A 14,859-nucleotide genomic window follows, 5' to 3' on the forward strand; every position below is an offset into this window, starting at 1 on the left:
AACAATTTAATCAGTTGCTTCGGGCATCAAGATAAATCCTTGTTTATTAAAAGAGAATATTCCTTTTCTTCTTTCTGCTTACAGCATAGCCAGAGAAGGTCCTGAAAGTTTTATATCTTGTTTTATTTCTGTAATTGCCAGTTATAGTTGCATCCAGACTCTAAAATGTGATAAATTTTAACTATGATTTGTTGAAATGTTCGCTTCAAAACCATGGTTATGAAATATATAACTAAGATGTTCTAGAATTAAGACGATACAAACAACTCAGATTTACAACATCTAGCCAAACAGGGTCGATCTTGAAAGAAAGGATGTAGACTAGACTGGGAAGTTGAAGAAATGTTCTGGAAGAAAGCAGCAGTTGAGACACTTCGGTACTATTGCTAAGGAAACAACATGGACCATGTTGTTGGTTAATCAAACCACGTGGTTGTTAATCAAAACCAGAAGGGTACATTTCCATCTCCTCATCAGTTTTCTGGAGAAGGAGAAAAATACCAAGAGAATGTACACGTTATTGCTGTATTTCTCATTCCTAGCATGAGAAATCATATTTTTGATTTTCAGTCTGGACTACTACTTAGACAATTGCTCACTTAATTGAGAGAGCCAGTACTGTGTAGCAGTTAGTGGACTTCTGGCACCAAAGAGATCCAGATTCAGATTTCCTCTTAACTACAGAAGCTGCTTGGTTGAACCATTCTCCCTTAGCCCCACCTGGTTTACAGAAATAATGTTATGGGGGTTGGGGAGAAAGGAGAGAGAACATCTTAAACTCCTGCATGAAAGACAGGATATAATTTTAACAAAAAATTGAATAAATAAACGATAATTCATTACAATCGGGGGGATACAGGGAAATATAATACACTAATGACTTAATTAAATATTAAGAAATATGATACTTTTGTTATGAAATGTCTAAGGTAGTCTGTTATTGATCATTAGTAGTAAAATGTTTGGACCCACATTTTAATATCCATCCACTGAAGAGTGCCTCTTGTCCATGAAAGACAAGTGTGTAGAATAAAGGTGTAACTGGTGAAATCTCAGTGTTAGCGGAAAGGATAAGTTTGGTTTATTCATCCATCTCTCTGTAGATCCCACACTTCCTTGAAATGTACCTTAATCATTTAAAACAGGTTGCTGGGAAGCACAGACGGTCTCAGAGAAAGGAGGACATTTACTAAAAAATTCTTTTTGGTGGAAGTGGAGCCTGGATTGCATCTGGCAGTTATCTGAAAAATTACTAGTGTAGTTGGCTATTTTACAACCATTCTGCACCTTATAGTCTCTATGTATTTTCTTTCTAGGGTAAGGAGGTAGGGAAAGGTACTTTCTCAGACTTCCTTAAATCTGGAATAGATTTTGCTTCCCTTTTGAAAAAAGATGAGGATAATGATCAACCACCATCTCCAGGGACACCCAGCCACCAGTTGACTAGGATTCGTACATTTTCTCAGTCTTCCCTGTGGTCCCTGGAGTCTTCGGTTCAGTCACAGAAAGATGGAACTGCTGGACCACCAGCTGTGAGTAAATGACACGAGTATAAAACAGCCTGAAAGTTGAACAATGTTTTTATTTGTAGAATAAGAAACTGTTACTTATTTATACCAAAATGTGCAAGTTTAAGTATCATATTCCATGATCTTGTGAAATATTTTCCATTGGCATTAACATTTTTGCTGTGAAATATGATACTTAAACTTGGACATTTTGGCATAAATAACAAAGAACATTTATACTCTTAAGAGTATACATTTTAATTTCAGGTGCTTAATTACTTCACATTAACGATTGAGAAGAATGAATGGAAAGTATGAACAAGTTGTCCTTTTCATAATAAGCAGAACATCTTCTGAACTATATAAGATTTAACATTCTGGCACAGAATTTGTTATATGCAAATATGCATAAATAATATGCAATGTAATATGCAAATATGCATACATAATTTGTAATATGTATAAATATGTGGTATTTTATTAACCTAATCAAAATAATAATCAAAAGTAATGTAAAAGAATCCGCTTAAATTATGTAATTGATAGCCCACATCAAAGCTTGATCTTTTAAATTAACCTAGATGCATTATTTCCTCAGATTGGGGAAGATGACTAAAGAATTAGAAAATCTGTTTTAGAAACTTATTTTTTTGTAGAATTAATCTTAAAAAAATCCTTTTCCTTAATTTTCACTTCCATTGTATTGTAGATGGGACCACTCCTAACCGCACTGCCAGAAGAAAGTCGATCAGAAGGAAAAATTGGCTTTACCATTTATAAGAAGTACTTTTCTGCTGGTGCAAATTATTTTGTAATTTTTATACTTTTAGTTCTCAATATTTTGGCACAGGTAAGCTTTTTTAGGGATCAAAAAGGAAAATGTTACTGATAATTGTTTTTAATAGTTTAGAACATACCACTTTCCTATTCTGTGTGTATGAAGTGAAGTAGCAAGATTTAATGCATAAAAGAGATATTTTCCTCTTTGAAATAAAGTGGTCAGATTGTAAAATGAGCTTGAGATTTATTTACTGTAAGGATGGAGCAGTGATCTATCTGTTCCTTTTCGCACGTAATTTCAAAAGAAAACATTCCATACAATTTGATTGTAAAAACGTTTACAATCAAATTACGAAAGAAAAAACGTTTATTGAAATTAGTCTTTCAAACATTGCAGTAGAATTTTCTGTTTATAGGGAAATACCCCTTTTTAAAATATATGTAGTTAGCATAAATTAATCTTTAAATATTATGAATTGTTTACTTCTGGATATTAGTAGGATGTTAGGGCTATGAGCTTTGACTTAGTGGCTTTCCATTCCACCCCAGGTCTTGTGAGATATTGAGGGGCTAAAGCTATTGATTCAGTCATTACACAACTTCGGTCAGTCTCTTCCACAGACCTGGAAATAATACAGTCAAATTAAAAATAATAATGAGTAAACTTAGTCATATGTAACTAAATTCAAGGAATTGTATTACCATGCTTGCAGTACAATAGTGAAAAAAACAACATTTTCTTGGTAGCATTACCTTTTCAGGGTGCCAACCTGGAAATTTAAGACTCAATTAAGCCTTATTCTGAGTCCCACCATGGCTACTTCTAATTCCCCTCTATAATAGATCTAACACTATTGAGAATCTCTGCTTTAGAATTTATTCCATTTTAGTTTTTAGATAGTGCTGATAACTGCCTGATGGCAAACTGAGAATGTTTTAGGCATTCTTGAATTTTCTTTATTTGGATGTCACAACTCCTACAATATGTAACTGATGTGTCCAATCTACCATATAGTCATAGTTGATGAGATAACTTTCGGTTATTGTGGTGTAAGATTGCAGATAAGATGCTTAGCTTGGCTTACTGTTACTTAGCTTATATTTTTTGTTTGTACTACTCCTACCACTAGCTGAAAGAGGAAGCTTGAAAAAGCTTAATACCATTTTGAGAAAGGAATAGTCCCAACCACAGTGAGTGAGGCAATGCTGCTAAAAAAATGCTGTGCCTGGATTCTGAGAATTGTGAGGATTATCAACTAATCTTCTATTCTTGAGTAAGATACATGGCAAGGAGCAATCTCTTTAAGGCGTTACATTATTGTATGAGATTAAAATAGAAGCAGATAATCATTTTCTTTTCAGGGCTGCTATGGGTAGAGAGGTTCCTTGTCTGCTGACCTATATTGAAAGAAAGAGAGTGGGATCCTGCTAATTCTTAATTCATAAAAGATGGCTGATTTTCTTGAACAAAAAAAAAGACTGTTCAGAACATTCTGAGTGGAGCTGAAGAAGTTGACAGTCTAGGACAGGAGTGTCAGACTGGATTTCTTCAAGGGCCGGATTAGCATTGTAGTTCTCCACCGGCTGTGGGGGTGGGGGGGGAGATGGGATGGATACCTCCTGCAGCAACTTGCCGGCCAAAACGGGGTGTGGGTGGCTGCACCCCCCGTGCCTTGTTTTCACCCCCCCCAGCTTCCAGCAGCACTCTGCTGGCCAAAGATGGGCCACGCAGACGCCTCCCGAGGCCTCTGTGTGGCCCGTTTTTAGCCAGCAGAGTACTGCAGGATGCTGTGGAGGCCGAAAATGGGCTGCGGGGGAGGGGGGATGACGCAGCCAGTTTTGGACTGCAGAGGCACTGCCGGCTGATCCTTTGATATCTCTAGTCTGGCCCCATGGGCCAGATCTAAGCACCCTGCAGGCCAGATCCGGCCCATGGGTCTTGAGTGTAACACTCCTGGTCTAGGGTGTCTGACAATCCAGAATGCTTTTTGGTGCATATTAAAAATTTTAGGCAACCCAGATCAAATTCTATGTTTAAATTAATTCCTAATGAATGGAAGCTGTTACAACATTACACAAAGTTAAATGCCACATTTTCCCACAAATCGGAATGCACGATTACTGTTTATGTGCAGTTGTGCACAGATTGAGAGTAAGAACAGGGAACATGTCAAGAGTTTGAAAGGCCTTCAGAAAGTTGTGCTGTTTTACTGCATGTTTGAGACTTCTCTGAATATCTTCAGTAATATTCAAGTGGTGAGGACTGTGAAAGCCATTCCCAAATCTTTACTTTTATTCAAGATTGATTTGGAGGTATCAGTCCATCAAATCTTGATTTGGGTCATAGATTAGCACAAGGTATTTTAATAATAACATTGAATCTTATGAAAGATAAAAATAGCACATAGCTAGCATTGATATCACAATATTGAACTATAGTAGTGAAACATTAAAATCTCTCTACAAAATTCTTAATACTAAGTCTAATAACCTAAAAGAGAGGGAAGAGCTCTGAAGGCAACAAAATATGGAGTTTATGGAGATTCTTAGTCATCTGGAACATGGTTCTTCTGAAGGTGCTTTTTCAAAAGGCAACTGGGTTTCCTTTGTTTTTGCTTGAAGATGTTTTGCTTCTCAGCCAAGAAGCTTCTTCGGTTTTCTTCTCTTTAGAACCGGAGAAGCTTCTTGGATGACAAGTGAAACGTCTTTAAGCAAAAACAAAGAAAACCCAGTTGCCTTTTTAAAAAGCACCTTTGGGTGTTGTGGTTAACTTCATACCATGAACATTTGCTTCTGTTCGCTTATTAAAAAAATACAAGTTGACTGGAAGAATCTAAAATTTTTGCATATAAGTATGTGCATGCATGTATTTATTTTTTTGAATAGTATGTATATCTAAAAAGAAAGGCTCAAGGATAGTTTATCATACTTGAAACATGTTTTGAATTTAAACCACAAGGCATTAAATAATCCAAAATAAATTCTAAAAGAATTGTTTTAACTGTTTTAGGTTACTTATGTACTCCAGGATTGGTGGCTTTCTTATTGGTGAGTGAATGTTTCTATATAAATCATGTAAATGATCACTTTTAAGAATGTGGCAAATGAATAAATCAGGACTTTTGATCAGGCGTGAAATCTAAAATTTCTTACTACTGGTTCTGTGGACGTGGCTTGGTGTGTGTGTGGGGGTAATGTGACTGGGTGGGCGTGGCCATTTTTTTTTTTACTTTTAAAACCATTTTTTCTACAACCTCTTCGGCTAAGAAGTTGTAAAAAAATATTTTCAAAAGGCTCCGACGATCCCAGCTGAGTTCCCTGATCGGCAGAGGCTTTTAAGCCTCTGCCGATCAGGGAACTCAGCTGGGATCGTCAGAGCATTTAAAAAAAAACAAAGGTTTTTTTTCTTTTAAATGCCTTTGATGAGCTGCGCGATCATCAGAGGCTTTTTTTTTTAACTTTTAAAAGCGTTTTTTCGGCCGTAGTTGTAGAAAAAATGCTTTTAAAAGTAAAAAAAAAGCCTCTGATGATTGTGCGGCTCAGCTGGGCATGTGGGGGCGGGGGCAGGGATTTTTGCTACCAGTTCTCCGAACCACCCGCCTCCATCGCTACCGGATCGGGCGATCCGGTCCGAACCGGGAGCATTTCACCCCTGCTTTTGATCCATATTCTTTTTGAAAACAAGACAAAAATGCTTTTAGTCTTTGGAAATCCATACAGCAGTTCTTCATATTAGTTCATAGTATTTTTGGTAAGCATAGTTTGAATTTATGGAAAAATGCAGTCACCCTTTCTCTTTACCCCATCCCAAAACTATTATTTCATTTTTATTTTGTGCATTGTGCTTTTACCATCTTTCATTAAAAATATTCCAAAATTCTCTCTCTCTCTCTCAGAAATCTAAAAATCGGCAGCTCATTAGTATAAAGTAAAAGAAAGCTTTGTACAAAATAACAGGAGAGCCAGAAATCCACTTCCTGGATGGATTCTGTGAAATCATCCAGATAAACCATGATTTTTCACAGTATTTAATGAATACATGAGACTTCTAGCAGATCAATCAGTATTAAACTGTATCAACAAGTTTGGCTGATAAGAAAAAGTCACTTTGTCCACTTACTGTTAAATAGAGACTACTCTTTTACTAGCCATGATTTTCCTAGTGTGTAATTTACACTTCTGAAAATCCTTAATTCTTCTATTTCAATAGATATATCAATATTATTCTTAATAAAATGAGAGAAGTTTTAATGGAAGACAATTTTTAACCCAGGATTTAAAAATGTATCATATACAATAGACAAATTTTTGAAATAGTGTATGAAATAAAGTACACAGTAAAAGTTTGAAAAAAACACACAGTTGAAACAACAAAACAAAGCATAAAGAATATGTAAGGGAAAATTCAGTAAATGAAATTGTTTGTGAAAATGCAACAATTTTCACAAACAATGTACCAGTATAAAATCTTTACAGATTTTTGTATCCTTTTAACATGCATCTTTTAATGATTGGATTACATTTACCTTAATTTCTTTTTGACTATAGGTCATTGATTCAATTAAATGTATTTACAGTTAGTGAATTATGCAGTTTATAAAAGAAATCTTACATTCACAAATTTTGTACCTAGAGGCCATGTGTTCTAATGTATCACAGGGTGTCCCTTTGAAACAATCCTAGTAGAGAAGAGCCTTGACATTTGTTTAAAAAACTTTTAGATGCCATATTGGAATAGAATTAAATATTTTAGCATTTTAAACTCTACATGATACTCTACTGTTGTTGTTTTTAAAATGGTGGTGTTAATTGTGTTATATTTCTATGCTCTGTGCTACCTTACATTGTTATTTATTGAAAGGTAATGCAAAAGTTTTTATTAAATAACAACATAATTTGGAACAAACCCTGATTTTTACTATTTATTTCTGGGGCAAAACTTAATGTAGTGAAACAAATAACATTGCCAAAGCAGGCAGTATCTTCACATTGATTCTGTTCTTCCTTATTTAACATATTTTTCCTATACCACCAAGCTTGATAGCCTTGAACTATGCCGTCTACGTTCCAACCTAAGCTTAGCTCATAAGATTATTTAGCAAAACGTTCTGCCTGTATATGAATACTTTAATTTCAATCATAATTACACAAGGGCTATCAATAGATTCAAACTCAATGTAATTCGTTCTAATCTTGATTGTAAGAAATATGACTTCTGCAATAGAGTAGTAAATGTCTGGAACACTCTACCTGACCCTGTTGTTAGTCTCGCTAATCCCCATACCTTTCACCTTAAACTGTCTACCGTGGACCTTTCATGTTTCTTAAGAGATCCCTAAGGGGGTGTGCATAAGCGCACCAGCGTGCCTACTGTCCTTGTCCTACTGTTCCCATTTATGTGTACTCATTTTATGTGTTTATGGCTATGTTTTGCTTATTTATTTCCTTTTATATGTGTCCATGTCCATGTCTATACTGTTACTTATTTCCTTGTACTTGTTGACAAATAAATAAATAAATAAATAAATAAATAAATAAATATAATATCAGAAGTCCACATATGGTTTATTATTTCATAAATTACAGATTACAGTTGAAGAATGACTGTTGTTTTATGCTTTGCAAAGTGAGCTGTTTCAACTTTTCTGAAACTTAGAGAGAAACCAGAGATTTATTCCAAGCAATATGTTCTCATGTGCTTGTTTGAAATACCTTCTTTCCATGTGTCCACAGGGCAAACCAGCAAGTAATGCTAAATGTCACTAGAATGGAATATGGTGGGCAAAATATCACAGAAAATCTGGATCTTCACTGGTATTTAGGAATGTATGCAGGTAAAAACTTTTAAAGTATCAACTGTAATTTGCAAAAATCTATAGCATGAACCTAAAATATGAGGGTTTTTAAATAACTTTTAAATGTTACTAGACAACCTGTGTCCCATTGGGTCATTTTTCTAGCAACATTTCCTGATCATGTAAGTTGTGCTGATACACCCCCACATATTCTTCCCAACTCCTAGTGTGCAACTCCACAACTTCTATGCATCCTCCCTGACCTGTGTGGCATTTCTCATGTGCCCCGTGCACACTCCCTGATCTTCACACTGTACATTTTTTGTGGCGCTGACAGGAATGGTATACAGGAGTGTAGTGCAGATCAGGAAGGGTGTCAGGCCCGGGTGTGCAAGTGTGGGTTGCGGGAATTGGGAAGGTACACGAGTATGTGCAAGAGGTGCCTTGAATGTTGGGTCTGTGGCCATGTGGTGCTGGTCAGGAAGGGTGTGCGGAGTGCCCAAGAGAGGCTGCAGAACTTCAGGGTAGGGGAGACTTGCAACCTTTCCTACCAACTTCCCCATTGCTGATGCTCCCTGCCAGCTTCCCATAAGCAAATACTTCGATTTTGAGAAGTTGGCAGGGAGCATTGGCAATCAACAATCAAGTTTACATTTCCTGCCGGCTTCCCCATTGAGTTGTGGGAAGATATTAAGGAACATAAATGATGATCACATTGCTCTGACTATAACAATGTACCTGTGCTGAAGCAGTGGCAACACAGCAACACTGAAATAGATAGCCACACCTTCCCTAAATTTCACTCCCATTACAGGAGTGTAATGGCTCCTGGAATTCTGTAAGTTACATCATTTGACGTGCCTTGATTTAAAACTGGCTGCCCTATGATGTACCATTTGAACAGTACAAAAAGACTGAAGGGTTTTAGAAGTATATACTGTATGTTGATTAATCAGTGTCTATAATAAAGAATAGGGGATGCGAATAGGGGATGTGGCTAAGACTCTGAGCTTGTCGATCGAAAGGTCGGCAGTTCAGCGGTTCGAATTCCTAGTGCTGAGTAACAGGGTAAGCTCCTGTTACTTGTCCAGCTTCTGCCAACTTAGCAGTTTGAAAGCATGTAGAAAAATAGGAATCACCTTTGGTGGGAAGGTAACAGCGTTCCGTGAACCTTGGTGTTTAGTCATGCCAGCCACATGACCACGGAGACATCTTCGGACAGCACTGGCTCTTCATCTTTGAAATGGAGATGAGCACCGCCCCCTAGAGTCAGGAACGACTAGCACATATGTGCGAGAGAAACCTTTACCTTTACCTATAATAAAGAATGTCCGTCTGTCCTTTCATTGGACTCTTAAGGGACCACTGTGCATACCAGGGATAAGCATCCTGCAGAATACACATGGCCCCGTAGTAATTTTGTAACTCCAGAGCAACCCTGTTGAAATCTGGGGCAAGTCATCCATTTTTAGCTGTACATTTTTTTCCTAAAACAAGACATTTATTGCATGAAATTGTGTTTTAATAGACTCATTTAACTCCTTTACAACTCCATCCCCAAAGTGTGCCCCACAGCAGATTGAGAAGCAGCAGTCTACCTGCTCAGAGTCTCACAGGGCCTTGTTATCTCTGTCACACACAAAAAAGAGAAAAATAAAGCCCAATACCAGCTAAAGAACTGGCGGATGTGAATTCACACTGTTGTGTATATAATGATAATTTATTAAATTTATATGCTGCCCAATTTCCAGTGACTCTGGGCAGCTTACAATTGTTAAAACATTTAACTTGTTAAAACATTTAAAAAACATTTTAAAAAATATTTAAAAACAAAGAATAACAGAGAACAACGTACAAGCCTGAATTGTTTGGCTGGATCCTTTGTTAACTGAATGTCAGTCAAATGTAGGTCCATGAATGCACCTCTATCAGTTATTTTATTTATGCTTACCACCAAACAGGGATAAATAGCAGCAGAGGACTTTCATTAGGGAAAAATATAAGGAAGAGTTTCCTAGACTCACTACCAGACAAGATGGGCACCACATACATCCAACAAATAAATAAAAGAGTTACTTTAATGATGAATTTAAGTCAGATCATGGGCTTATCAAAAGCTATTTGCGCTTCTTGTTTTGTCATCATGCACCTCACTTACCCAGCTAGAGGCAAATAACTTGTAGGAAATTTGTGCAGAATTACTAATTTTCTTGTTGCAGAAGGTTTGTTAAATTAACAATATTTGATGTAAAATAAATTACTGTCGAACTACTATCGTTGTGATGCATGATTTTTTTTTTAATGTTTGTTGATAGATTCTTGAAATTGATAGATTACATTATGTAATTCTGCCCTTCATTTAAATACAGGTTTAACTGTGGCTACGATACTTTTCAGTATACTGAGGAGCCTAATTATGTTTCACATTTTGGTTAACGCAGCTCGGACTTTACATGACAAAATGTTTCAGTCGGTTTTGAGAACTCCAGTGCTGTTTTTTGACAGAAACCCTATTGGTAAGTTTCTATCACTTTACAATAGTGGAATACTGCTGACTATGGGCAAGAAGAAGCAGAGGATAGGTGATTCAGGAACATCATCACACTATTTGAATGGTGACATTATTCCATGCATGTTATCCTTTTGACATCATTATTGGTAGGTTGTAGATGACACTTTTGATGTATAGCAATAGCATTTAGACTTATATACCACTTCACAATCCTTTACAGCCCTCTCTAAGTGGTTTACACAGTCAGCATATTTCTCCCAACAATCTGGCTCCTCATTTTACCGAACTTCGGAAGGATGGAAGGCTGAGTCAACCTTGAGCTGGTGAGAATCGAACTGCCAGCTGTCAGCAGAAGGCAGAATTAGACTGCAATACTCCATTCTAATCACTGCATCACCATGGCTCTTGTATGAATGATCAAAAGATTATTTCCCCTTCATGCCTCTTTTCAGCTAAGTGGCATCTGCAGAATGTTCACATTTTTAACGTCTACTTAGTGTAGCTGGCAATTTTTTTGCAGAGATGTCTTCTTCAGTTGACATCATGACATGTGCTTAAAGTGGGTTGCTACCAGTTTGGTCCGGATATGGCGAACCGGTAGTAACGGCTGTGGGAGGCTCTGCCCACCAGCCCAGATGTCATCATGCACGCTCTGCGCATGAGCAGAAGTGCCACGTGTGAGCAAAGCAAGCACGCACAGGCGTTCCCATTGCAAACCAGTAGCAAAGGTAAGTGGAACCCACCCCTGGCTTAAAGGTTCATTGATTGAGAAAGTGCAGAATAATATTTTCACCCTCTAATTTATGGTCCTACTAGCAACATTTTAAATTGATTTTAAATTGGGTTGTTTTAATTTACGGCCAAAATATTTAATTATTTTAATATTGTTTTTAAATTTTGTATGCTCTGTTTTTACTTTGGCTGTGCACCGCCCTGAGTCCTTTTTGGAGAAGGGCGGTATAGAAATTTAATTAATAATAATAATAATAATAATAATAATAATAATAATAATAATAATAATAATAACAACAACAACAACAACAACAACAACAACAACAACAACAACAACAACAACAACATAAAATTCGCTTACTGTTAAAAACTCTGCTTGTTTTCTTACTGCCAAAAAGGATAAGATATTTAGTTTAGTTTACTTTGTTAGTAATATCATCATTATTTAGCCATTGTCTTTCCACTGTAGGATGGCCTCTTCTGCATGTTTCCAACCAATATGGTCTTGAGCAGTGGTGAAATCCAATTTTTTTTTACTACCGGTTCTGTGTGCATGGCTTGGTGGGCGTGGTGTGGCTTGGTGGGCGTGTCAGGGGAAGGATACTGCAAAATCTCCATTTCCTCCCCACTCCTGGGGGGAGATATTGCAAAATCTCCACTCCCACCCCACTCTGGGGCCAGCTAGAGGTGGTATTTGCTGTTTCTCTGAACTACTCAAAATTTCTGCTACTGGTTCTCCAGAACTTGTCAGAACCTGCTGGATTTTCACCTCTGGTCTTGAGTTTTCCTTTGCCAGTCTTAATTGACATATGTTTCCTTTAAATTATAATTCAGCTTTAAATCTGGTTAAAGATTGATTTCAAATTAGCACATGAAACCATGACACGAAGGAGGCTTAGAAAACTTAGATTGCCTGAACACAGAGTGTACGTAGTAAGGATAACTCATCTGACTGCCATTGAGGGGAGATGCTCTTGAAAATGTGAGATCTTTCCTCATGTTCTTTGTGGATAAGGTAACTTCCACTTCCTTAAAAGCCTCTTTCACTGTCAAGAGTTGTCTCCTTCCTCCCTTGAGTTCTGTGACTGACAAAGAACTTGGAAGAGAAGAAAAGTATTAGAGGCTTACTAATGACCATAAAACCAAGCCAAAATGAATTTCTGACATTAAGCAAGACTATTGGTTGATGTTTCATTCATTGCACAGTGAAAGTTGTTTTTCTGGTCTTTTTGCTTTTACAAAGGTATCATGCTAGTATCTCCCTGTGTTTTCTATAGGCCAAACCTGACTGGGCATGCTTAAGCATGTTTCTGACATGTGCTGAGTTTCCAATTACAGTGTTCTATTTAAACTCTTAGAGCATCCATCATACTCAGTAGCTTAGTGGTACACAGCATAAAGCAAATATAAACAAATATAAAAATGAGAAAATGTGACCAGGAGTGGGTACGGGTAGGGTGAGAGATCAGAAGGACCCTGGTAGCTCCTTTTTTTTGGCTAATACATTTTATTAAAAGGTATAAGTTGTTGCGAGCTTCAGAAGAGAAAAAAAAATGCTACTAGACAGCTGCTATTTTTTTTGTCACTGTAAACTAACATGGCTCTCCACCTAAAATTCCTGAAAGAGAGAGATTGAGAGATTTAATGGGTGAATAAATAACATTTTTTTAATTGGTCACAGTAATGGTAGCAATAGCAGCATTAAGTAGATCTTTTTGATGCGCACCTTGTAACTAAGGTACCACTGCCAATCGTCTTCAGAGATTCTCAGTCATCCAGGTCATAGGTGTCCCAAAGGTGCTTTTTCAATAGGCAATTGGATTTTCTTGTTTTTCTTTGAAGACATTTCGCTTCTCAGCCAAGAAGCTTCTTCAGCTCTGACAGGATAGTGGGGAATGGAAGGATTTATATTCCTTGCAGACAGCTGAACATTTGCATCCTTTTAGAGGGTTGTTGAAGCACTTGGAGGTTTATCTCTGTCCTCAGAGTCACCTGAGTAGTGATCCTGGTTCCTGTAGTCTGCATTATTTTCCCCCTCTGGAAACCCAAGTGCTTCAATGACTCTCTAAAAGGATGCAAATGACCAGCTGTCTGCAAGGAATATAAATCCTTCCATTCCACACTATCCTGTCAGAGCTGAAGAAGATTTTTGGATGAGAAGTGAAACATCTTCAAAAAAAACCCAAAACAAAACAAGAAAGTCCAATTGCCTCTTGAAAAAGCACCTTCGGGACAACCATGACCTGGATGACTGAGAATCTCTACCGACGTTTAGCTATACCATTTTGGGATGAACACCCTTTGAATGGTGTGGGAGTAGGAATGGATTTCCAGAGGAAATATTGCAGACTACAGGAACTAGAAGCATTACTAAGGACACAGATAAATCTCCAAGTGCTTTAACAACCCTCTAAAAGGATGCAAATTACTAGCTATCTGCAAGGAATATAAATCCTTCCATACCCCACTATCCTGTCAGAGCCGAAGAAGCTTCTTGGATGAGAAGCGAAACTTCTTCAAAAGAAAAACCAAGAAAGTCCAGTGGCTTCCTGAAAAAGCAATTGCTGGTGCAGCAAAGCAAGCTTACTGTGCACCACCCATTCTTAATCTTGGCAAAGTGCCTCTTGGCAAACCGCTAGTAAGAATTTACCAAGTTGATCTGGCTTTTGAAAAACGGTATAGTAAGAAAAGACTATTACAACAGCTGCATTAGTTTTAACTTGAATAATGATGCCTTCTGATCTTTTACCACAAGAGGGCAGCATGAGCTGCTTTATTCTATCCTCGCTTTACAATGAATGCCCTTTTAAAAGAGGAAAATATGTCTTGACTATTCTTAGTGTCATGTTTGGAGGAGTGAAATGTGTGGATATAGATAAAATTTCTAAAGCCTGACCTCCATTATTTTGAATGTAACGGGGCCCTGAAGGACTATAGACACACTACCAATTAGTGTAAGCAATGCTGAGTTACATAGACCAAAGAAAAAGCAACTTCATATTTATATCCAATATCTTATAGGACAGGCAACTGAATGAATTCTTAGTGGTTAGAATGAAATGTTGACAATTCTAATTTGACTTAAGACCATTGCAAGGTGCATTGTTTGTTTGTTAGCTCTTTTCAGTGCTCATCAAACCTAAAGTTTTGTTACATAAGTCATGTGGAATGAATTCCTTTTAGGGGCCCTGCTTGAGAACTTCCCATGGGATTAATTCAAAAGTATTTAAAAGTGAGTGCACATCAAGAAGCAAGACCCATGGGCTTATTTTTTCTCTCTCTTTCTAAAAAACAACAACAACAACAAAACCAACCAAAATAAAAAAAGCAGGAGCAGACTAACTGAGCTCGCTAAAAAGGAATACAATTTACAAGACCGCCTTCTGCCTCCGATAGCCTCCCACCGACCAGTACGCTCCCACAGAGAGGGTCTCCTCAGGGTGCTGTCGGTTAGACAGTGTCGACTGGCGAACCCCAGGGGGAGAGCCTTCTCTGTGGGAGCACCTGCCTTCTGGAACGAGCTGCCCCCGGA

The 14,859-nt window shown here is 37.4% G+C and overlaps 1 protein-coding gene across 2 annotated transcripts in view; it reads left to right on the forward strand.

Annotated features, from left to right (window-relative positions):
* Positions 1 to 14,859, forward strand: part of ABCC4 (ATP binding cassette subfamily C member 4 (PEL blood group)) — a 194,821-nt gene that overhangs the window by 75,440 nt on the left and 104,522 nt on the right. Inside the window, exons 15-19 of one of the 2 annotated variants that reach the window (XM_034417531.3) lie at positions 1,317 to 1,532; positions 2,218 to 2,358; positions 5,299 to 5,336; positions 8,022 to 8,122; positions 10,453 to 10,599. In XM_034417531.3, the coding sequence (XP_034273422.2) occupies positions 1,317 to 1,532; positions 2,218 to 2,358; positions 5,299 to 5,336; positions 8,022 to 8,122; positions 10,453 to 10,599 (643 nt within the window). The remainder of the gene's footprint in view (positions 1 to 1,316; positions 1,533 to 2,217; positions 2,359 to 5,298; positions 5,337 to 8,021; positions 8,123 to 10,452; positions 10,600 to 14,859) is intronic. The other variant, XM_087895456.1, reaches the window with a different exon arrangement.

The sequence above is a fragment of the Pantherophis guttatus genome, chromosome 5 (genome assembly GCF_059756535.1).
Source record: "Pantherophis guttatus breed Tessera chromosome 5, ASM5975653v1, whole genome shotgun sequence".
NCBI classification, from domain to species: domain Eukaryota; kingdom Metazoa; phylum Chordata; class Lepidosauria; order Squamata; family Colubridae; genus Pantherophis; species Pantherophis guttatus.